This window comes from Nematolebias whitei, chromosome 1 (genome assembly GCF_014905685.2).
Source record: "Nematolebias whitei isolate Nwh7 chromosome 1, NemWhi1, whole genome shotgun sequence".
Lineage (NCBI taxonomy): Eukaryota > Metazoa > Chordata > Actinopteri > Cyprinodontiformes > Rivulidae > Nematolebias > Nematolebias whitei.
In genome coordinates this window covers 24,907,449-24,932,819 of record NC_056498.1, presented here as the reverse complement: position 1 = coordinate 24,932,819, position 25,371 = coordinate 24,907,449, and the positions used below count along the sequence as shown (strand labels likewise).

Sequence of the window (25,371 nt, the reverse complement as noted above, 5' to 3'; positions counted from 1 at the left end):
CTACTAAAAAAATTGAGAATTTTCTTGTAAATTTTGAGTCAGCAACAGTTGCAGCCAAGTGAAATGCTACATTTAAATTCCCAACTTGGTGTTTGATCTGGTTTCAAGCCCCCTTCTTTCATGGACAAATTAAATTGAAATTGGTTTAAATGACTATTCATTGCCTACCCTTGTAGAACATTGACAGTGAGGGAAAAAAAATCTATTTGAAAAGAATTGTAAGGAACCTTTTATACCATATGATCTTTTAAGAAACACAGCAAAGCTACTTTTACTGTCACTTTCTGCAGGACAAATCTGAATGTATGATGTCCATTCGGCCTCTCTTTCATTCAAAACAACTTACTCAATTCCTCATCTGATAAACCACAGTTCAGGTAAAAGTTCATTGTATTTGTTGTAAAATACTCCATTTAGGAAACATTCAGCTAAATGTCACTGACACCGTTCTGTAAGTTTACATAAACTGAACCACCCAGTCATCTTTTTTTCCTCACGACTGTTGTATTTGAAGTAAACAAATTCATCTGAAACCCAACAGCGCAATGTAATTTGAAAAATCTCAAACAAAACAAAACAAAAACCCAGAATAATAGCAATATGCGAATCCGATCAGGTATTCGGTTCCTTTGCATTCCAATTTGATAATACCAAGAACTTTAATTGGCAACGCGTTTGCTTTATTCTATCGCCGCCAACTCCAGGTACTACTAGTGTACACAGACTTGTAAGTTTGTCTTTCCGATGGACTCTTGCTCTGAGACGAAGACACCAAAGGCCTCTGATTTATCTCGGCCGCATACCTTTGAGGCTGCCACTGTCTGGGCAGGGACCTGTAACCAACATGGCTTACTGGAGTGGAAGCAGGACTTCTTGTTGGGGAGACAAACGATGGAATCGGAGCTCGACTCTGACTGGGGCTTTGGCTCCAAGTCTGGCTGCCGGTTTTCTGCGGTGCTTGGTAAGTAATCCTGGCCTTCCACTCTGCTGGCACCTCGGGTAGCATTTTACGCTGGGCTGCCAAATGGACATTTGAAGCAAGAGATTGCTGGAGGTCCTGGAAAGCAAAGGCTTCTTCTACAAGGCCCAAGGGATGGCGGGAGGCTGCCTCCCAAGGGGTAAGGGGTTTGAAGCCTTTTTCCAGCCATGATGTCTGCCTTGTTGGATGAGTTACGGAGGATCGGCTCAGAGTCTTGGGAGAAGAAGAAGCAGAAGCTGATTTCTGGCCCATGAATGGCACCCTGGCTAGTGGGGAAAGAGAGTAGCTCCTGCCAAGTGCCTGCAGAGAAGGATCCAGACATATTTATTTTAGTAAAGGCTCATTATTGTCTGGCTGACTTGCAAATAGAAAACAGCAAAAACTGATGACAAGCTCTTATTCACATTTTTTTAAGTTACTGTACTCTATGACTTCAATTTGAAATGTAAATCAAGTTAAAAACTAGTCAGACAAAACAAAAGCTCCATGACTTGTTATCTTTAATTTTATTGTAGATTAGTCTTCCATTCCGCTGTAAGCTTCTTGAACTTGTTTGCCCTTCTTGCATGTCTCCAAACAGTTGGGTCATGAGGCGAACACAACACATGCAGCTTGTTTTCAATATGACTCCATCTCTAGAAAACTGCAATGTATGGGTGGCTACTAAATGTTTAGTGCTAAAATAATCTTTTGACATATTAAAAAAAAGATACTCAAATGTCATGTACAGTCTCTTTGATCCCAATACAACCTACTGAATGTATTTGAACTGAAGATGAGGCAGCACTGCCATCCTCTGGTAAGTGGTGTGTAATATTAGCAAATGATGAGAAAGGTAAAGAAAGAAGAGAAAGGGAAAAAGCGAAGTTATAGAATAATAAATCTGTAGAGAAGAAAAATCGTAGGCTCAAAATAGTTGCAAGGATGCAATAAATGAAGCAAAGACTGAGTTGATTAGAAGACATTCTGGTCATGTTTTGGTTCTATGAGACTTCTTCCTGTCTTTTTAAATTTAACATCTGAAATATTAGCTAATGCTTTGTAATGTAAATAACCCTGATGCCTCCTTTCTTTATATTTAGCTTCCACGATGCTAGACTTTTTTGTATTTTATAAGTCAACCAGTCAACATCTAGGGTTTCAGAAAATTTTTAAAGAATACGTTTTGACTTTGGCTAATTTTTCCTCACATTTTTTTGTCCAGCCATTTTCAGTGGAAAGTGTTTTGGTAATTCATGTAACTTTGATTAACAAATTCAGTCATGAAAAGGCAGCTAAACTCAAAACATTAATCAATGTTGTGTCACATAACAGCCAACTGAGCAAAAACAATTGTAAATTGTCTGTTTAGCTTTATTGACCAAAGACGTATAAGCAAGCTAATAGCTTGCTAGCTAGTTATTTTGATACTAGCAGTTGTCACAAAGACACATTTCCCTCCATTTGTTTTGTTGAAAATATAAAAATAATATTAAAGAGAACATAACATGGATATAAAATAATATTTTAGCCTAGCTGATTCCCAAACAGCTAAACTGAATAACAGCTGATTATTTTAATTGATTCAATTCATTCAACTAAAAGAATAATTACTGTTATACACACAGCCTAGCAAAGGTCATCATTTAAATGGACTATTTAGCTAATAACTACCCAAAGTACTAGCTAGCTAGAAATTTGCTAGCTCCTATATTTGTTAGCTGCTTGTCACAAAGACATTTGTCCTTTTTTTTTTATAGATTTTATGAAAAAATAGTGAAGACTGATACATCTAATGCAAATTAATTAATAAATCTCTGTTGTACGAAACAGTCTATCAAAGGACATCTTTTAAATTGTCTCTTTAGCTAGTAACTAACTGAAGGACTAGCTAGCTAGTAACTTTCTAGCTGTTGCCTTAGTTTATATGAAATACAAAAAGAACACAGTGTTAGGGGAATAAATATTGTTTCAGCACAAACATGTCTTGACACCACTGTCTGATACACGTATTTGGACCTGACACTTCATTTGTTCTCCCACGTTTCTATTTTTTAAGCGAACACTGCGCAGTACGATTTAAAGTCCAAAGAAATGAGTGAAAACGCAGCCAAAGTAAAAGACTTTTAGAAAGCTTGAATTAATATTGATTAGGATCACTTAAAAAGATTACAAGAAAACCTGACACCTAGAAGGCAAATAAAAAATGGGGCTGATTTAAAACTTGTGCACAGTCGTACTGTAGTGTTTCACACAATCACATCAATTTAAAACTCATGTTGGAAAAGTATAGGACTCTTTCCTAACGATGATATAAATATGCACAAGGAATAAGCCAGTAGGCAATAACAATGAAGTTTTGCCAGGCGTAGGTAGAGACAGCTGAATGAAGCAATGTGTCATTTAGACTCCACGGTAAGAAATAAATGGTAAATTGACTTATATAGCACTTTTCTATATTAACAAGATATTCAAAGTGCTTTACACTAGAATCTGTGTCATCGTTTACCCATTCATACAGCACTCTACTAGATCTATACAAAGACTAATCAGTGCTTTAGATCAGTGGTTCTCAAACTGGAGTCTCCAGATCCACGGGGATCCGTGACTGGAGTCTCCAGATCCACGGGGATCCGTGAGCCTCTGGAGAAGCGAACTCCCAGTCCTCCTGTGCCCCCACCCCACCCGCTGGCCCACCCGCTATTTGCGTTCCAGCATCATTCAGTTTACAAATTAAGCCGTTACTTGGTATGAAAGAAAGGGAAATTTGAGCTCGTCATCATTGTATGTTCCCATACAATGGCAAAATTGCATTTAACACACCACACATAAAATACACCCAGATGGAGCAGTGGGCAGCTATGTAAATGCCCAAGGAGCAATTAAGGATTAGGTGTCTTGCTCAGAAACACCACGACATGTGGGAATGGCTGGGGAATCGAACCGTGACTTTCTGGTCCCAAGTCGGCTGCCCTACCTCATTTCGGCCCCTTACTACTGCGGTTATGATTCTGTTCAGTTTTCTGTAATAATTTGGAGAAGTGGAAATACATTTACGAGTATGTTCAATATGTGAATAGGTAAAGTTTTAAAGTGTTTTTGATACTCTTGATTTTCTCAAAATTGTAATTTTTGGAAGTAGAAATTAAACATTTTGTTAATTGTGTCTTGAATGAAAAATACCCCATGTTTAAAAGTATAAAAATTGTATTGACACTGTTAAAGAGCAGGTCTTAAGTATTTATGTTACACAAATATTTTCATTGCATTAAACCGACAAATTGAATAAAATTATTTAATAAACATGAGGGTTATTGGGGGGGGGGGGGTGTCCCTGAACCCAGAAAGTTTGAGAACCCCTGCTTTACAACACACTCTGTGCCCTCATTTACCCATTCATACAGCACTCTACTAAATCTATACAAAGACTAAGCTGTGCTTTTAGATCACATTATATACAGATGGGACACACATCAGAGGCAATGAGGGGTTCAGTGTCTTACCCGGGCACACTTCAGCCTGTGACTGCTGGTGGAATCGAACCCCCAACTCTCTCATTGAAGGACGACTGCTCTTACCACTCAGCCACCTACCCTTTTGTAAATAAAGAAATATGCCTTTTTTTCCCCCAGTGCCTCTCCAGAATCAATTAAATTACTCTCAACTGATAAAGCCTGTATCTCATAGACTGTAACTTTGTGACAACTGGTAAACTGTATTTATGAGGGAGTTTCCAAAGTGTCTCAAAACATTTGTGAGGGTTTTCGATCTCTTCATGTGTGTCACGGGGCCTTGCTCTCATATTGCTGGAATTTTGTGCCACTTTGGGTAACACACGTACTGGGATTACACAGAGAAGAATAGCATGGCCCCTGTAAAAGGATGCAACATGCAAATTCGTAAGGCAATCCTTATTAGGAGGGCCAAGATGGGGTAGAGGTAGAGCAGCTGACCTAGGCCTGCTCACTGCTCCACCTGGATGTATTTCACGTGTGATAGGTTAAATGCAGAGAACTAATTTTGCCATTGTATGCTACAATCTCAAACCCTGTCCCCCTTTTGAACACGCTCAATGTGAGCAACAAATTTTCTCTCAAAACAGAAACCTGTCGCCAGTTGTTCTCATATTGAGCGAGTCAGAAAGTGCAAGCTCTATGAGGGTTTGGCAACATATGGAACAAAGTTGTGACTGGTAAGAGATGAAAAATGTGAATGACGTGCAACCAATGTTAGATATAATTAAAACACTTTAAGACTAAACTGCAACAACAATAAAAATTGCATGTCAGCCGCAGGCACATTGCAATTTAATTGCAGTTATGTATATTTGCAAATGTGATGTAAGAACCAATTAGGTGAGATTCCAGTTGAAAACTGAGAATAGTCACCGCCCAGTAAGATACTAGCATTCTGCAAGAATGGGCTTTTCAAGTACTTGCCTCTCTTATAAAAGTAAAAGTAAGTTAGATGTGAAATAATTTCTGTCTTTTCAGGCTACATTTTTCTAAGTGGAGAAGTAGGGAATATTTCCAAGATGAACAGCAAAAAAACAAAGAGAAGAAACCATAAACTCATGCTCAAAGGAGAAAAGAAAGGAAATGAAACAAGGATAAAAGATAGTTTAATGGCACTGCAGTGAATCATACATAAAGTGCACAATAAAGAGAAACACAACACAAAAAAGAAAATACAACAAAAGACAGCCTTGTACCAAAAAGTACATTTGTGAGCATTCCTTATCGGACAATTGTAAGAATTTTTACAATTCTTTTTTTGTATCAATTCTGATCCGCTCATTGAAATATATAAAAATGTATGAAAACACAAGAAAGGTAAGCCCAATATGTGAATTTAACTAGAAAAACCTCAAGGATGACTAAAAGGTAGTTTGGTAACTTGGATTGAAATTCAAACCTACCATGTGGACCTCAGATCTGGACTTGACACAAGGCAGTTTAAATATAGTGTCTAACATGATGCAACAGGTGCTAAAAAGCTTTAAATAAAACTAGCCTACTTAATAAGGAGGTGCTACAATAAAGGCAGAAAATACAGAATATATATATATATATATTTTTTTTTAATATTAAAGCAAGACTATACTCATTTAAGGTCATGGGTCATTTTGTTTTTATCTAAACATGTCCTAAAATTCCAAAGTTGTTTTAAAATGTGTGTAACTTGGCTTCCCTGCCAGTTCAAAATGAGTCAGATTATTACACCCTGCATCCTTTTCTTGTACTCCACACCCCTTTAAATATTTTCTTTTACTTTTATCCATTTATATTTATTTATATCCATTTAATGTGATTTGCTTACTTTGGTTCAAATCAACTGATAATTGAAAACGTTGCTATTATAAATCAACTTGTGTCTTTCACAGTCTGACAACATTCAATTCTTCTTTCCCCCTTTACCATATTCACTCTGAGCACAATGCTTCTCTACATTCCTGTACCATCACCACTTTAGATATTTTTCATATCACTGCCAAAGTTAAACAATTCTTTTTTCTTTACAAAGCAATACCAAAATCAAGCAGAGTGAGGAGTTGTTGAAAATAATGTTTATAGTGTGTGCTCAGAATGTTCCACTTGGCAGTGTACTTCAAGAGCACAAACGCTTGAATGCAACTTTAAGGCTGTCATAATTTAACAACGTATCACTCTTTTTCTACAGCTGCAGGTTTCCACACCTGAGCTGAGCTTTTGTTAGCTGTAAACTTGGGTTTGGGGGCAGTGCTGCCACCAGATGCAGATTCAGGCCTGGCAGCTACAGGAAAATTAGGCACAATGTAGCTACTGGTAGGCTGTGGTTTGTAAGATACAGATGGAGTTGCCAGATAGGGAGGGCTACTGGCAGGCTGGTAAGCAGCCTGGACTGATTGTTGGTAGGGAACGTTTGAGGGCTGATAAGCTTGGGGATGATAAGCTGGTGGGATAGATTGTTGATACTGCTGGTTATATTCTTGCTGGTATAAACCACCTGGAGGCTGCTGATAAGGATAAACATGAGCTTGGGTTTGCTGATACTGGGCATCTTGCATTACAGACTGCATGGGTATCCCATAGGCTTGCTGGGGATATGGGGCATTGAATGGTCCAGTTTCCTGGACCGGAGCCATTTGTTCATATCTAATTGGTTGACTTTCTGGGAGTGGATTAGGGGGTGAATAACTAGGCTTTGGTGTAGGGGGCTTGGCAGGCTCTGCTCCTGGACCAAAGATAAAGAGTGAAGAATCTAATTTATATGGCTGATGTTTCATGACATCTATCACATTGAGAGGTTTAGGAGCAGGCATCTGTTTTTCCTGGTCTTTTTTCTTTGTTTTGGTTACAGGACTACTTGCAGGAGGCTGCTTTGTTGCTGCTGGGGGATAAAAAGGGGACAGAATAGGATTATATGATCGTGAAGGTGGCGCACGTACATTGGGTGAGTATTTCCATTCATTTGGTAAGGAAGCAGCTGGTGACGTCGACCGGCTTGCTTTGTTCGCTTCCACAGTCTCTGAGTCCACGACAAACTTCTCCATACGAGACTGCCTTTTCGCAAACATATCAGCTCCTTTCCCTCTGACCAGTGGCATTTCATATGCTGAACCAGGGGTGGATTTAGGATTCAAGACTGTAGCCATTGGGTTGATAGGTGATGAAACTTTTTGTCCAATTGTAAAACTATGCATTCGCTGGGGAGGAGGTGGAGGGGTTTGGTTTAGTGGTGCAAGCCAAGGTTTAGGGGAGGGTTGGATATTTAATGTAGATGTAGGGACATGTTGAATGTTCACTGTAGACGTGGGAACATTTAAAGGTGTTTGCTGTGACGGTGGTCTCCATTCATGTCCTGGGGCTTGAGGCTGCACCTGGCCTGGAGGCCACATATTAATTTGTGGTTGTTGTGAAGGGTTTAGCGTTGACTGTTGCCAGTTTGGTTGAGCTGTGGGCTGGGAAGGAACTGGTTGAGCCCAAGGTGGCTGATGTTGGGGCTGATTTTGTTCCTGAGCCCAAGAATTTATGTGTTGTTGACCACCATGCTCTGGAGGATGCTGAGCCCATAAAGGTTGGGATGGGACTTGATTAGGGACAGGTGCCCATGGATTCAAATTAACTTGAGCCTGTACTTGAGGCTGTACTTGAGCTCCATGGATCCATGGTGGCTGAGACTGAACTTGGGTTTGTGATGGGGCCCATGCATTAAAAGTTGGTTGCTGCGGAGGTTGACCCGAGACCCAAGGTGGTTGAGGTTGACCTGGTGCTTGAGCCTTTGACCATGACTGTGGTAAATCTGGATGATGTTGCTGCTGAATACAAGGTGGTTGTGGGTGTGTTTCAGGCTGAGCCTGTTGAACCCATGGAGGTTGAGCTTGTGCTTTTTGCTGAGGTTCATGCACCCATGGTGGTTGCTGTGGAGAGTCTATTTGTGATTGCTGAGTCCATGGGTTTGGGGGCTGTGGTTGCAGTGGTTCTTGAACTTGACCCAAACTTGGCTGCATTTGTGGTAAGTGTGGCTCTTCCTTCATGTGTGACCAAGGTGGCTGAACCTGTGCCTGAGACTGTGGTTGTTCTTGAGGTGGAACCCAGGGTGGTTGAGGATTTGCATGGCTTTGTGCTTGCTGCTCTGGTTGAGTCCAGGATGGTTGACTTTGAGGGGTCCAAGTATTTGGGGGTTGCTGAAGGTGTGCTTGGTTCTGAGTAGGCTGATGTGTTTCCCATGGTGGCTGTGATGAAGACTGGTGTGGTGGTGGGTTCTGAGACTGCATCTGTGCTGATTGCCAAGGACAGGAAGACTGTTGATGTGCTTGTACTGCTCCCCAGGTCAACATCTGAGAAGTTTCAGACTGCAGAGCAGAGTTCACCTGACTATTTGCCTCCTGAGCCGTCACTTGTGGAAGCTCCTGTTGAGCCTCTTGTTCAGAAACTGTCCAAACAGGTTGTTCTGCTGTGTTGGTGTTTGCAGGATTGTCCTGGGCTGCAGGAAGAGTGGAAGGCTCAGGGGGAGGTGCAGGGGTTGGATCTAGTTTTAGAACAGAGACAGTCTCTGATGTGGGGAGTGGAGCAGGTGTAGAAAGACTATTTTCAGCACACTGAGGCATGTCCTGGTTGGGTGCTTCTAACTGAGAGGTCCAAGGAAGAGAGGTGGGGTTGATCACAGGTTTTGGAGCAACTGGTGGAGGAATCTTGTGTTTAATTCTTTGAGATTGAAGAAAATTGCAAGCTTCAGCCCCAAGGCTAAGATAATCTTCATCTGGTCCAGACTCAAAGCCTTTTTTATCACCCTTATTAAGAAGATTCAGCAGTGCAGGGTTCGGTGATACTTTGGGGGCTTCTTTAAATGTGAACATAGGTTTGACAACCGTCTTCCTCCTCGAGTCTAACAAGCCCGTCTTGATTGCAGGAGTAGAAATGCGCTCGTCACGGGAAGCTATCTGCTCTCCTTGCCCCACATCTTGGTTGGTCCCACTTGCTGCATGAGAATAATGGGTCGCCACCATGTTTTCTGCTGTAAAAGGCTTTGCAGTACGATTGCTGAAGGAACTCTGAACTTCATTGGTTTGATGCTGGACCGTGCCATTGATGTTTGCAGAATAGTGCTGCATTTGCTGTTGCTCTTGACGATATTCTTGCTGGTTCTGATACATTTGTTGCTGCTGATATTCTCTTTGTTCATATTGCTGCTGCTGATATTGTTGATACTGCTGTTGATAGTTCTGTTGCTGCTGATAGTTCTGTTGCTGCTCATAGTATTGCTGCTCTTGATATTGCTGATAGTGCTGTTGGCTTTGCTGGTGCATATTTACATCCATGTACGCATGACCCTCTGTTGCAGACTGCATGTAAGCGTGCTCTGCTGCTTTTTTCTCAGTCTCCTGCAGGCCTTCCACAGGTATCCCTTGGCGCCTTAGTTCCTCATGTTCAGCAGAAATCTCATCCATTCTCAGACGCCGTTGAGCAAACATTAAGGCACCCTTGCCTTTGGTTTCAGGCAAACATTCCAGCTCTGTTTGATTATTCATGCCACTTTCAATTTCAAGAAGACTCTTGTCCAAATTCAACGTTATCACGCCTTTACTATGTGGGGCATGAGAAAGAAAAGGTTTGTCTAATTTAGGATCAGCGGAAGCTTCGAAAGTAAATTCACCAGCAAGGTATTCAAGTTTGTTGTCACTGCAAATCTCCTCCTCTTCGTCACTGTACTCTGGTTCGTCCTCTCCTGTACCGTAGCTCACAAGCGTAAATTTTTTGGCCCTTTGACGATGTTTCTTGAACATCAACACCCCTTTGTTGTTGGGGTTTGGTGGTGCAGCCGAAAGAAGAAGAGCAATACGTTTACATTTAGACTTGGCTTCCTTCACTTGTTTCTCGGACAGACTCTCGTTTCGCCTCAGCCCTGTGTAGAGAAGACAAAAAGAGTTCTGTGTTTAAAACGGATAAAAAAAAAAAAACTACATAAATGTTGAATTTAAACACATTTTCTCTCATAAGGATTTTAACTTAAATGAAAAGTATCAATTCTTAAAGGACTGTATATTTCATGTTGCTTTGTATGTCAACATTTTGAACAAAGACCTTGTGCAATCTGTCAAAACCTATATTGGGGATGACTCAGTTATGATTACACCCATGCTTAGTTCAACATCTGTAAATAGGAACGAGTTATTTTTGTGTTTAATTAGGTATAAAAGATTTGGTGGCCATTTTGAAATGGCGCAATTCCAAAAGATAATCAGTTGTATTTCATGAGTTTACAGGATGCACTCTAACAGTTAATAGTCTAAACAAAGGCCTTGCACCGTGTCTTAGAGCTTGGGTTATGTTTTAGGTGTAAACTTTAGCTACCACCATGCCAAATTTTAGCTTTGTATCTGTAGAATTGACTGAGTTTTTGTGTTGAATAATGTCAAATAGCTGTGATTTTGAATCAGGTTGATCCCAAAAGTTAATCCGTACATAAATGTACATCCAACAACGACTTAATAGGAGTTTCATTCATCTATTAGACAAACGTACAAACTGAAACAGGCATTAGATTATCACCTGCCACAATGAAAGGAGGGCAACCAGAAGGTTAAAAGTTCAAAACAACAAAATGTATATTTATTTGTACAGCAGAATAATACAAAGTAGAAACAGAGCACCCCAAGCCTTAACTAGAGGAGGTTCTATTAATTTTGTAACCTTTATTAGACCAGGCAAATCCCATTGAGATCACAGATCTCTTTTGCAAGGGAGACCTGGGCCTGAAGGTAGCCTATCATGTATGTTTTTGGTATGTGGGAGGAAACCAGAGTACCTGGAGAAAACCCACGCAAGCACAAGAAAAACATGCAAACTCCACACAGAAAGACCCCAGGTCCAGCTGGAGATTGAACCCAGGACCTTCTTGCTGTGCTGTGTGTGGCAACAGTGCTAACCACTGAGCCGTCATGCTGCCAATTGGCATGTTTCATCGCTTTAATCGCTGGCTTGAGCAAAAAATTTGAAAGCAATTTAACGTACAACCTTAATAAGCTAAATTATAAAAGTGGAAAGTTATGTATTACTTTACCCTGAATACAAGTAACTTTACCATGTTACAATTACGTGCAGAATTCTTCTTCAGGACTTGAGCAAGTTTAAAAAACTATCGAAATCCCAGTTTCTGCCAAAGTGCAGTGAATGCCGAGTGCTGAATGACTGTGAAATTGTTAAAGCTAACATAATCAGAACACTAGCTAACAGGTAAAGCAAGCGGAACATTAGCTAACAGGCAAAAGTAGCAAAATACAAAAAAAAAAAAAGTACTAAAAGTTTATCTGTTTTAAATTGTGCTCTACAAATAAAGATGACTTGACTTGACTTGACTTAATTTAGCAAAAGCTAAAACATCAAAAAGGGAATAGCAAAAAGCAAGCTAAAAGGTAAATGTAGAAGACTATTGGCTAATAGCTAAAAGTAGCAAGATGCTAGCTAAAAGACCCCCCAAAATGAGAGGAATTGCTAAAAACTAAAAGTAGCATAAATAATCAAATATGCAACAAGTTCTCTGAGGCAGATTTCCAATTTAAATTTTTTTAAAGAAATTGAAGCAATCTTGATGTATATCGGTGAAGAAAATGTAGGTAAATAACGTTGAATCTTTAGTATAAGTTTCAAAAACCAAATGTTGCAGTACTTATTTCTCGAACGTGAGAAACATTTTGACATACAAATTGTTAAAATAGAGCAAATATGCAGAAGAAATGCACAAAAAAATCAAACAAAACAGAAAATAAACCGTAGCGTGAATTCCGAGTTAGCATTTACACAATAATAAAAATAAACTCAACGTTAAAATGGGAACCATGAAAAATAATTAATTCCAAGTTACATCATGCACTGAGCCGGTATAAACGCAAAATAAACTGTAACCGTAATGCAACATTTTTCAGTCAGGTCATCTGGCCAAAAACTGTCCAGATGACCTGACTGAAAAATGTTGGATTGTATACCTGGATTATTGAGCATGGACTTTGTTGTAACCGTAATGATTTAAAAAAAAAAATGATAACTAAACACTATTTACCAACAAAACTTTCAGCCTTTAGCTACATTTTACATTTTGTATTTGTAACAGACTTATTTTTAACGTGCTTATTTAGCTGTACATAACATATTGACCTATAAACTAGCAATAAAATTCTCTGACCCATTTATAATACCCTCATTTGTTTCACTGAGAAGGCTCTAGATTAAACCACTCATTCATTTCAACAAACAAGCCCAGAACACAAAGTGACAAAATAGACTGCAGGCAATAAATTGTGTCTTTATGGATCTTTAATTGTACGGTTGCCTTTTTACCTCGACATCAGCCAAACACAAGACAAAGCCACTCTCAAACAATCCAATAATAAAAATCCAACAAGCTTACTTTGTAATATTCCTGCTGGACTAACCTGAAGGTGGAGGAGACAACGGGAGTGAGCAACACGCTCACTTTTTCAGCTCAGTTAAAGCACCCCGTCTGAAAGGATCAAGTAACAGACCAGAGGAGCACATGCTGGTGTCCGTCAAAGAGCAACTTGTGCAGGCATCATCAGGGCGCTGGTGTTATTTTTATGTCTTCTCCAGAGCTCAGAGGAGCACCTCGGTGTCCATATTTACCATCAAGACACTTTAAATTTGTTATTCTTTATTCCTGGAGCATTATTGTTTTTGCTAGTATCTGTGCATTTGTTTGTTTTTTGAGTCAACCCAATTCAAGATGGCCGCTCCAGCAAAAACAGTTAGAGGACTGACACAATTTTACAAGTTTTGGGATAATTTTGAGTGTGGTAGTAACAATGACAGATCCCTAACTTTTACTCTGAGCTCGACCTGATGAGTTCTGCCATTATGGGCTTTATTATGGGATTCTGCCATTACCTACTGTATGGGAATTAACTTAATCTGTTTGTTAGCTAAATTTCTTGTGAACCAACTAACTAATTAATGAAACTATCAGAAAGTAGTCCCTGGATGTATATCTACAATTGGAGTCATTCCAATTCAAGATGGCTGCCATGGCCGACGGACCATAACACAGTCAGTTTCACAGATATTAAGCTAAAACTTGAGATGGCAGTAGCTGAGAGTTGCCTCCAACACATACATCGAGAACAACATGAGGCAATACATTTTAACGTCGACCCTTGGCATTAACTGTTGGAATCAACCTTGTTTATTTGTTAACACAATACCCCATGAACCACTGTATACAGATGTTAATCAAACTCCCAGAAAATAATTATTGGCTGAAGACTTCCAGCTGATTACCATATGGTGTCAAGCTGATTCAAGATGGCTATAAATCTAACTGTCCTTAGCTTACAGAAAAATGGCTATATCTTCCTGGAGAAACTTTGACAGGGACTGCCAGGCTGCTGCCAATTGAAATTTTTATTGGACAGTACTATGTGTTGGGATTCGCTTTCATCTACCACTATACCAAATTTCAACTAATAGCACTAAAAATGGCTGAGTTATCATATTCTTTCCCTTTTAGCTAAGGCGGCCATCTTGGATTTTTATTTGGATTCAGTATGTGCTGGGAAACAATCTCAGCTATCACCACACAAAATTTTAGCTCTAGAGCTCAATAATTAGTTGATTTATGGTATTTTTCCTTTTTAGCTCAGGCGGCCATCTTGTTATTTTGATTTGCATTAGGGATGTATGAAAACCCGCTCTCAGCTACGACCAGAGCAAATTTCAGCTCAGTATATCAAATAATGATTTGAGGTATAGCAGTTAGAAGCTGTTGCGTTCCGGCAGACATTTTGAATGAGAAAAATGACGTCTTTGTTTGCAAATTACATCGCCATGGTAACTTGAAACGTCAGTAAAAGTAATAGCACACATCACGGTGCCAAGCCGGTCGTTTTGATATAACATCTGTGGGGGTACATATTGCGGTTCGGGCTGCATTAAAGTTGATGGAAGAGTAAGATATAAAGTTAAAAAACACTATAAGTCAGGTGGATAATAATAGGTGCTGCCTTAGTAGGCAGTCCCCAATGAGCAAAGAATTGGTGAAATATTAGCTGACAGTCATTCACGTCACATATTCCAAGCGCCAACAAACCATGCAACACATCATAGTACTGCATGAGATTGTGAGTAATGCTAGTTCAAAGTAAGACTAAAATAGCAATGACTGTCTTTTCTCAACATAAAGCGATCTAAGTTTAAAACTGGTACATGAAAGGCAGCAGGTGAAATCCATTCCTTTAAAGAACACTAAACCTTTAGTTTCAAAAGCTTTTGTTAAATATCTGCATTTTGGTTCTGCCATGCTGTACGTCCAGTTACACCAGCTGTATCTGCTTTCACTCAAAGGAATGGGCTGCCTCCTCCAACTGCAGTAAAAGACACATCCTATTTTAAGCCTTAGACCCACACACACAGAACATCAGGCTTTGGAATGCACACATGTTCATAAATGCAATTTATTGATGCAATGCTCATCGGTTCAAGCAGAAACATCTCTTAAGTTACTTACTAGCGTGCTTTGCCCGGTGCTTGTTGGGTTTTTCTTGATCCCCGTCAGAATCCGAGTCCTGCTGTCCTCCCCGCACTGCCTCCTCTGATGGGATTTCAAAGGAGATGGTGAAGGATCCAGGAGCACCCTCGCACTGCTCTCCGTCACTATCACTGACCTCGGGGCCACCCACGCGCAGGATGCCCCTCCCTTCTCCTGATGCTTCTGATGGCTGCTGCAGGGTGACCTCCGGTTGGTCCGGCGTTGACGGGGAGCGGACCACCACTCCAAGCTGCCTGAGCGGCTCCTTGACGGGGCATGGCAGGTAGTGTGATGTTATGGAGGTGGTGTGATTGGTTTCTACCACCTCTCTGTTGGAAAGCTCCCCCTCTATCCCACGAGCACTCCCAAGGGAGGAACAGCAGCCTTCGTCGTCAAAGGTTTTCTCAGACAGGGACACCTGGAGCTCCACCAGTTCTCCAGGGGAGAAGCACCGCCGCACTTCTTCGTTATATTTGTTAAAAACCAGCTCATGGCCTCCCAACGTGTCAGATAAATGGAGATCTGTTCTCTGTGGGACTTCTGTGTCGGTGTCCAACTCCCCCCAGCAGGCCTCTCTTTGAGTCTCAGATGTGTAGAGCTCCCCTGAGACATTGGACCTGTGCTTTGAGGAGAAGATGTGGAGGGTGGTGCTTTCTAAAGCCTCGCCTGAGGAGATCCTCTCACCACGGCATGTCCCTTCAGACTCACAGTCTTCAGACGGGATGAAATGGTATCTTTCAGAGAAAAGAGGGGGGAAAACGATGAACAATAGAAAAAGGTTTGTAAGCTCAATCATCCAGGTAGATAACAACAACAAAAAAAGTTAAATCACGTTGTCTCAACCAGTTTCTTTAAGTGAGAGATGTTTCGTCCCCCATCCAGAGGACTTCCTCAGTTTATGGCCTGCCAACCAGATCTGTCCCATAGGTAACCTTCACCGCTGTGTTTCAAGTCAAACCGCCTGTGGAATCTCAGAAGTAGGCTTTTAACTATGGTGGCCTTAAGGTGTAAATGAACATTTGAAAAAACAGAATTACATAAAAAAAAAAAAAAAAAAAATTTTTTTTAAAAACGTAGCAAAAACACAACAACATTTGAGCAGAAGTGGCCGAAGCGGAAATGGTCGGAATCACATTTGAAAAACAGAATTACATTAGGCCAAACCAGAAGTGGCATTTTTGTGTGTGTGTGTGTGTGATAAAAAAACAAAAAAACTTTATTAACGACATAAAACAGAACAACAGAACAATGTACAGTACACACAGAATTACATTTGAAAAAACAGAATTATATTAAGCCAAAGCGGAAGTGGCTGGAATCACATTTGAAAAAACTGAATCACATTGTAGTGGTTATAGATTTTTTTGTGTGTGATTAAAAAACAACAACTTTATTAACAACATAAAACAGAACAACAGAACAATGTACAGTACACACAACGGAGGTACAGTTAGCAGGCTAGCCTTTAGCCTGTAGAAATGGAGAGCTACGTTTTGCTCAAGCTTAAAGAAGAAGATATGACGCTGGAAAATCTCAGCAGGATCTTCTAGGTAATCAAATTTTGTTGGCATACATTTTATTTTTCCTGGCGCGGCATTAGTAATACCTAGCCTGCTAACTGTAACTCCGTTGTGTGTGTACTGTACATTGATCTGTTTTATGTTGTTAATAAGTAAAAAAAAAAAAAAACACACACACACAAAAAAAACACTACTTCTGCTTTGGCTTAATGTAATTCTGTTTTTTTCAAATGTTGTTCATTTACACATCAGGGCCACCATATTTAACACATGCAAAACAATCAATCATCAAGTGCAACAATAAAATGTTTTATGCCAGATGGCCAACTTGCTACTCACAGAAACAGCCTGAGGACTACCTATGGGACCGATCTGGTTGACTGACGAAGTCCTCTGGATGTGGGACGAAATGTTTTTCACTTAAAGAAACTGCTCCAGATGACATGATTTACTAATTTTTGTTGATGAACAATGGAGCATTATTTTTGCTTTTATATCATTCTAAGAATTAAAGACACTTTCTGTTTAATTTGGTCGATGGCAAGAGCAGTGGTGATGTTCTTAGGAAAAATAAATTCAACAACGCTAATTTCGTCTATTGCCTGATATGACAAAGTAAAAAAAAAATCTTGCATAGTCTTCTCACGCTCAGCTTGGAGATGGTTGGGAAGGATTCTTAGCCAAAACCATGGGAAACTTTAGCTCTTTATTTAAATACTAACTGAGTTAAAGTTGTTGTTTCCACAGCTCTATTATCTACGGTGGTCCTCACCCAAGTTGACTGTCATCGTTGTCAGCTTGTCTTCACAGATTAATATTATCTTATGTTTCATGGAGAAGCAAATAAAGAATATGAGACGTAATGCACTTTTTTAAACGTATATTTTGTTGAGAGCACACAAACTACAAAACCCCTCAAACGACCCGTAGAGCTACCTTTTGACGAGTAACTGCAGCGTGTCGGTTGACGTTTCGATGAGAGCGAACGCTCGTAAGAGGGTAAGATCAGCACACGGCTCCCCGTTGATAGACACGAGCTCGTCCCCCTCCTGGACTCCGGCCTCAGAGGCTCGACCACCTTCTTCTAGCTGTGAAGAACAGAAACAGTCAGATCAGCTAAAATATGAATTCAGGAAAAGAACAAGTGAGATACTCGAAGTGTGACATCTGCCAACCTTCACACAGCCCCAGACAGAGGCAACGGGACGCCAGAGTAAAGCATGTTTTAAATGCTAGTCACCATTAAAGGTAAATACCAGTACAAGTGATCAGTATTCAAGGAAAGTCAATCAGCTGTTATCTACAGAAGGCTGTAGCAGAATGACTAGTTTAGGAAATGACAAAAACAAATCTTATGCGAAAACACAGACAGTCCAAGATGACGCCAGCTTTATGGCAAAAAATGTCATAAAATGTTTTATGCAGGCTGATTTCTGCTCTTCATTAGAAGATTTTTCTTCTGTTTGGCACCCGTTCTTATCCAGATGTCACTGCTGGATTGAGCCTGCTGCCCCTCCCAGTCCTTCAGATGCACGAGGGGAGCATCCACCTGTCTGGCATTGGTCGTGGTCCTACAAAAGGCAGTGTGAATCCTAGGAACCCTTACCTGCTGGGACGTGCTTCGTTTCCCCTCGACTGACCATGCTTCGGATGGCTCTACTGAACACAAGATCACTAACTAACAGGACTTCTTCAACATTTTGAATTGACAGTGACACTGAAAATGTAGCAGTCTGGACAATCACAAATAAACTAAAAGGCTTTGGGCTTGTCCTTCCTCTTTACAGTGTTCCCTCTTCACGGATCACCACAGCGAGTCATCCTTCATCTCACTCTGTCCTCACTCCAACTACCTCCATGTCCTCTCTAACTGCATCCATATATCTCCTCTTTATCTTTTTTCCAGGCAGCTGCATTTCTAACATCCTTCCACCAGTATAACCACTGTCCCTGCTCTGGACATGTCCAAACCATCTCAGTCTGGTCTCTAACTTTATCTCCCAGTTGTTCAACCTGTGCTGTATCTCTGATGATCTCATTCCTAATCTTATCCATCCTTGTCACTCCTAAGAGAACCTCAACATCTTCATTTCTGCCACTTCCAGTTCTGACTCGTCTTTTTGTCAACGCCACTGTCTCCAGACATGTTTAGTCTGAATAACATTGAATGTTATGGTTAGTTCAAGGTCACAGTGTTCTAAGGAGTGCATAGTCAAAATGCCTACCAATGCTCTGAAAATTTGCTTTTTTGTGTGAAGACAGTGTCTACTTGAGTGTGTGATGTACTGCCATTGAGACACTCAAATAGGATATATAAATATTATCATTATTGGAGCTGGATCCAGATTGCATGATTGTCCAAACTGCAAAACCATTTTTCTAGTGTCCACATCAACCTAGCAGCTGTCAGGACTTGTGTCTTCGTGAAGTAAAAACACAGAACATTAAAAGTGATTGTGATGAAAATCATAAATTAGGCAAGTTTTACTCAATGATCCTCGAGGCCTCACTCTTAAAACAGAGTCATTTTGACCCAAGGGCAGCTGGGGGGTTAATTCCATCTGTGTATAGAAGCTATAGAGCAGCACAGAGGAGATCCGGTTAAAGGGCACTTCTTTACGACCAATGGTTTCATTTCCTTCTAATTGGTTCTTGCAGCCTAATGGTTCATCAATAAGAGGATTTTAATAAAGAGGCAGAACACCATAAATCCTACACAAAAGGCCACTTAAACAGCTGTGGGTGTAAAATATCACTTTATTTTCACACAGGTAATGAATATGCAGCAAGAGATGTGTTAGGAGGACGTTGGGTATAAAATACAAACAGGAAGGAGATTTATCTTTGACAGTAATTGTAAAAAAAAAGAGACAGTACTGTAAAGAAATCTGCGCTCACTGCCACTGCAACAAAAAGACTGTTTTCCAGAGCAATATTTAGGAGTTCTGTGTTTGTTTTCTTTGAAATAATTCAGACTAGAAATAAGTCAGCTCACATGCCAAAACTTTACATCAAGGTCTCAGTTTATGCTCACAGTTAATGTTTGGGGTGACCCTCAGCTACTTCCACACCTATGCTCGGCTCAGTATTTGTAAAAATGACAGAGTTGCAACAATTTTTGTGCACAATCACGTCTATTAGCTGTGGCAACCATGCTGAACTAAGTCAACTCCAAAAGTTAACTGGTTGTAGATGTACATCCAATAATTACTTTCAGGGAGAATTTCATAAAAATTAGGTATTTTGCTAACATTTGCTAAAAATTAGCCAATTTTATCAGCATGTGACCATATCAACACGGGGAAATAACACGTTAGACCGTGTTTATACCAACATACGAGACGCATATAGAGCCGTACCTTGTCCCCACCATGGCCTCTCTGACCACATCTCCATCTTTCTGGCCCCTGTCTACCTTCCCCCACTGAGACATTCCAGAGCAACACAGAAAACCATCATTGTGTGGGCCAGCGACAGTGACTCTGTACTGCAGGACTGTTTTGCATGCACAGACTGGCAGATCTTCAGGGAGGTTGCTGTAAATGAGGGAGAACTGGATCTGGAGGAATACACATCTGCTGTCCTCGGATACATTAGTAAGTGTGATGAAGATGTCACCACCACCAGGACTGTGAAGTGCTACCCGAACCAGAAACCCTGGTTGAACGCAGAGGTCCATACTCCATACCCTGAAAGTCTGGGATACTGCCTTCAGGTCTGGCGACTAACAAGAACTGGGGATGGCAAGGAAAGAGCTGACTGCTGGTATTAAGAGGGCCAAAGCAAAATACGTATGGAAGATCCAGGGATCCACAGAGCATGTGAAAGGGCATTAATTGCATCAAAAATTACAAAAGCAGAGGTGCAGAATGCCCTAGGGACCCATCACTGCCTGGTGGGTCTATGCCTGCTTTGAAGTCCCAAATAGATTACACAGCACCAGACTCATCCCACCATCTGAAGAGGAGTTCCTCAGCGTGACCTAAGCTGAAGTAAGAAGTACCTTCAGGATAATTAATCCTCACAAAGCCACTGGCCCAGACAACATCTCAGGGAAGGTGCTGAAAGACTGTGCCGATCAGCTCTGCGAGGTGCTGGCCAACATCTTTAACTCCTTCCTCACCCTGGCAATTGTTCCCACCTGCCTGAAGACCGCCACCATCATCCCAGTTCCTAAGAGCTCTGCAGTGACTAGACTGTATGACTATTGGCTAGTAGCCCTCACCTCGATAGTCGCTAAATGCTTAAAAAAACTGGTCATGACCCACATCAAAGCTACCATCGACATCAGTGAGGACCAACATCAGTACACATACTACAAGAATCAATCAACAGAGGATGGCATCTCATCTGTGGTCCACACTGCTCTCACCCACTTGGAGCAAAAGGACTCCTACATCCGTTTGCTCTTTGTGGACTTCACGTCTGCCTTCAACACCATGATTCCCCAGACCCTCATGGACAAACTACTCACACTAGGACTAAGTCCCTCCATTTGCAACTGGGTCCTGGATTTCTTAACCGACAGACTGCAGTCTGTGAGGATCCATAACTTATCCTCCTCCACCATAACCCTCAGCACTGGGTCCCCTCAGGGCTGTGTGCTGAGCCCTCTCCTGTTCACTCTGCTCACGTAAGATTGTGTACCCACTCATCCAGGCTGTCACATTGTAAAGTTTGCAGATGATACAGTGGTAGTTGGATGCATCACAAACAATGAGTCCAGCTACAGGCAGGAGGTGGAACACCTGGAGAGCTGGTGCAAGAAGAACAACCTTCACATCAATGTGAAGAAGACAAAGGAGATGATTGTGGATTTCAGGAGGATCTGCGGTGGAAGTGGTCTCCAGCTACAAGTACTTGGGTGTGCACCTGAATGACAACCTTAACTGGGGCAACAACACCACCAGCCTGATCAAGAAAGCTCATCAGAGACTCTACTTCCTCAGGCGGCTGAGGCGAGCTGGACTGGGAAGCTCAGTCCTCACCTCCTTCTACAGGTGTGCTGTGGAGAGCATCCTGTGCTCCAGCATCAACGTGTGGCATGGAGGCTGCACAGCTGCAGAAGGAAAAGCTTTGCAGAGAGTGGTGAAGGCTGCACAGAAGTCTGTTGGAGTCAGTCTCCCCACCATCACAGACATCTACACCTCCAGATGCAGGAAGAGGGCCACCTGCATCATGAAGGACCCCACTCACTCAGCACACATTTTTGCCCCGCTCCCCTCAGGAAGGAGGTTGAAGAGCATTAAGTGTAGAACCATTAGACTGAGGAACAGCTTCTACCCTGAAGCTGTTAGACTCATGAATCCCTAATCAGGAAAATCACTGTAATAATAATAATAATAATTAAAAAAGAAAAGAAAAATCATTGTAATGTCACTTTAATTGGTGATACTGTATGTGACCTATCTGTGCTGTTGATGATTATCAAAGCTGCTGATCTCTTGACTTTAAGCTGCTGTATTCATACCCATCTGCTCACTACAGACTCATGTTCGGGCTGCTGTTTAATATACCACATTATTTTACATGAATAGTGTTTAGCACATATCTTAAATCCTTGTATAGTTTCTTTTTATACTTTATATTTTTGCTATTTTGGGGTGTAACTGGGACCTTGGGTACACAGTTCCATCTCATGCACCACATGTGATGTGAATGACAATAAAGACCCTTGAACCTTAACATCTACACACAGGCAAAAACATCGACACCCACCAAAACAGCCTGCAGAATGCTGCCTGATCAGACTTTACACTCACAGTCTGATGGAAATAGTTTTAATATATTAATTAAGTTAATTATTTAATAATATTTACACAAAACACAAATAAAAAGCTTTGAAGCAACATCACTGCTGTCAATTCTGTAGCTCCAATATGGAACCTTGTAGTAAGAACACCTCACCACTAGAGGGCGAACATGTAGCTTTTTTAATTCTCAAATGAGGCTCAGAAGATATTTCTTTTACTATTTTAAAACCATATTAAAACTCTTCTCTTGTGAGGTTTGTCACAACCGTTGCTCCTTCACTTGCATTTAGGAAACAAAAACAGACTTATTTCCATTAAACAGACATGTTTGAGTCTAAAACAAGCAGAACAATAAACCCATTAATAGTTCTGAGTCATGTTTTAAATCTGGCAACTTCTTTATAAACTCCCCTGACTGTGTTCTTTAGTTTTTAAGAGTTTAAAGAAGCCCTATAAGGCAGTCAGCGCATCTGTTCATCTGGACTCTCACCTCGTCTCAGGGAGGACAGATCTGTCTGGAATGTCACGATAACTGATCCAAAAAAGGAGGGAAAATGTTTGTCGTCGTCTCCCGCGAGTCAAACAAACACGCGGTCAGGCAAATGTTAAACAGACGGCCATCACTGCTTCAGTCCCGGTTAAAATTTGCAGCTTTTCAAGTCAAAATCTTTTATTTATTTATTCTTTTTGCGAGTTATCATCCTGAAGATGACCGCAGTTAAATGCTGCTGAAGAAACTTTACGAAAATGATCGTGCTAGATATCATTTTTACAAAAGACGTCAAATACAACACACTGCATCCCTGGTGTTCCTACTTTTTTGAGTGTTTTATTTTTTACAAGGTGTTTAAATTACAGAAAATCACAGGAAGCATTAAAATGATGTGTGCACATGCTTCAGGGTAGTTCCAGCTTTTCATAGCTCGAAGCAATCACGCTAAAAAAAACAAAAAAAAACCACATGTTTTTGTTAAATACTTTCCAGCTTCTTGCAGGTAACACCGTGTGAGTGAAATTTAATTTTAATGTCCGATTGCCTGCGCCACGAAAGGGGAGTGATAATGTAAACACACGTGACTGCGCGCACGTGCCTGTTAGCAAATTATATCACAATTTGAACAAAACTATTAGACTGTTATCACTAGGTGAACATCTACAACTGTATATATTTTGGAGTCAACTCAATTCAAGATGGCTGCCACAAAAACCGACCTTAGGAAACACAGAAATGGACTACCCAGCAAAGTTAAGTCAGGTCCTCTGGATGTTTGTTTTTTTGAGACGTTTTGTCCTTCATCCAAAGGACTTCATCAGTCCAAAGAGCCACAACAAACTCAGTCCCACAAGCAGCACACTCACACTTTGTGGACCAACAAGTTTGATGATGATGAGATGGTTTCTGGGCCCCGCCCTCTCCCCCATCAACTCCTCTGAGGCAGCCATAGCCAAAGTGGTTCAAAACATCAAAATTCATGCTCAATAATCCAGGTAGAAAATCCAACAACATTCAGTCAGGTCCTCTGGACGGTTTCTTTGATGTTCTGCACTATAAACACTGCGTACTGAACAACAGCTGAAACTGGAATAAAAGCTGAAGCTTAGTTAAATGAAAATGATCTAAACTGTAGACAAAAACGCAAAAAATTTGCTAAACTGAAAACTAAAAAAAAGGTAAAAAATAAACGAAAAGCCAAAAGAACAAAGCAGTACCTGAAAGCTAAAGGTATCAAAACTGTAGCTAAAACAAAGATTAGCTAGACAATAGTTAAAAGCCAAAAAAGGCAAGAACATAAATAAAAGCAAACAATTGCAAATTTGTAGCTAAACGTAACAAAGCTGTAGCTTAGAACTAAATAAGCAAAACAGTAACATAAAGCTAAAATTTGCCAAACTGTAGCTAAAAGCTAAAGTTAACAAAGGCAAAAGCAAAAAATTGCAAAACAATATCTAAAAGATCAAATCTGCAAACCCCAAGCTGAAACCTAAAAATGGCAAAAAGAAAAAAAACCCACCTAAAATAGCAAAACAGTACCTCAGAACTAATATCAGCTAAAGTGCAGCTAAAAACATAATTTTGTAAGACAACAGCTAAAAGCTAAAACAGGCAAAAATGTAGATAAAAGCAAAAAATTGCTAATTTGCTGAACGTTAAAAAGCAAAACCAACAATAAAGGAAAAACTATTAGCAAGTAGTAGATGAAGCAGACATGAGCGAGACAATAGCTAAACGCTAAAAATACTACAACCAACATCTAAAAGCTGAGTTTAGCAAAACATTTGGTGAAGGCTAAAATTAGCATGGCAGTAGCTAAATGCTAAAAAATTGTATAGGACGACAAGAATAGAGGCAAGCCTGCTGAAGTGGACTTCATCAAAATTGATGAAATTAAAGGTGTTAATGTATTTCTATGGGAAGATTTTGTATTCCCACCGGAGCTAAATGTTTTTAAATATGAATAGTCAAAACAGCCAAATGTATGCTGAAGTAAAGACTGGGGGTCTGCAATGTACAGCTCTGCAGCCATATGTGGCTCTTTGGTCCCTCTGCAGCGGCCCCAAGTTTTAGACTAAAACTGGCATAAAACTAAAGTTTATTGGATGTTGTACCAACAACAAGAAATGATCGGTTTTAGCAGGTTTACAGACATTTCTTTAGCCAACATGTCAACGATAGACAAGAAGTAAAACTTGTTGACTGCATCATGCTATTAGTTTGTTAGCCACTTCTTTTAGCTCACTTCCAGTCTCACGGTGTGAGCTTTTTCCTCAAATCCACCAAATGTTTTGGGGGAATACTTTTAAGGCAAGTTGCTGAGAAGAAATATGGTGAATCAACTTGATAACAACAAAAATTAAAGAAATTGTATTTCCTGCTAAAATGCAGTGTGAATGCTTATTGCAGCCAAACTTGCTGAAAAACAGCTGAAATTAGCTAAAAAAAAAGGATGAAATGTAGCTGAAATGGAAGAACAACCCTAAATTAGCAGAAGAAAGCATAAAAACACATATTTGTTGAATTAAGTTTAAATAATCAGAAATTAGCACAAAATTTAGGACATTAGCTACAAAATAGATGAAATTAGCAAAACAAGAAGCTGAAAATGCAGAAAGAAGCTTAAACTAC

At 40.4% G+C, this 25,371-nt stretch overlaps 2 protein-coding genes and 1 pseudogene across 2 annotated transcripts in view; 2 read left to right on the top strand and 1 right to left on the bottom strand.

Annotated features, from left to right (window-relative positions):
- The window catches only part of sec24d (SEC24 homolog D, COPII coat complex component), a 79,177-nt gene that overhangs the window by 12,044 nt on the left and 41,762 nt on the right, over positions 1-25,371 (top strand). The gene's annotated exons all lie outside the window — the stretch shown is intronic.
- LOC119421181 lies at positions 4,777-4,875 on the top strand (annotated as a pseudogene).
- On the bottom strand, positions 6,130-20,173 carry LOC119419821 (synaptopodin-2). The gene is made up of 5 exons (XM_037687556.1): positions 20,009-20,173; positions 19,865-19,918; positions 17,431-17,582; positions 14,954-15,708; positions 6,130-10,342 (listed from the first exon to the last, which is right to left on the bottom strand). Exons 1-5 carry the CDS (start codon positions 20,171-20,173, stop codon positions 6,621-6,623), a joined length of 4,848 nt encoding a protein of 1,615 aa, XP_037543484.1. The 3' UTR covers positions 6,130-6,620.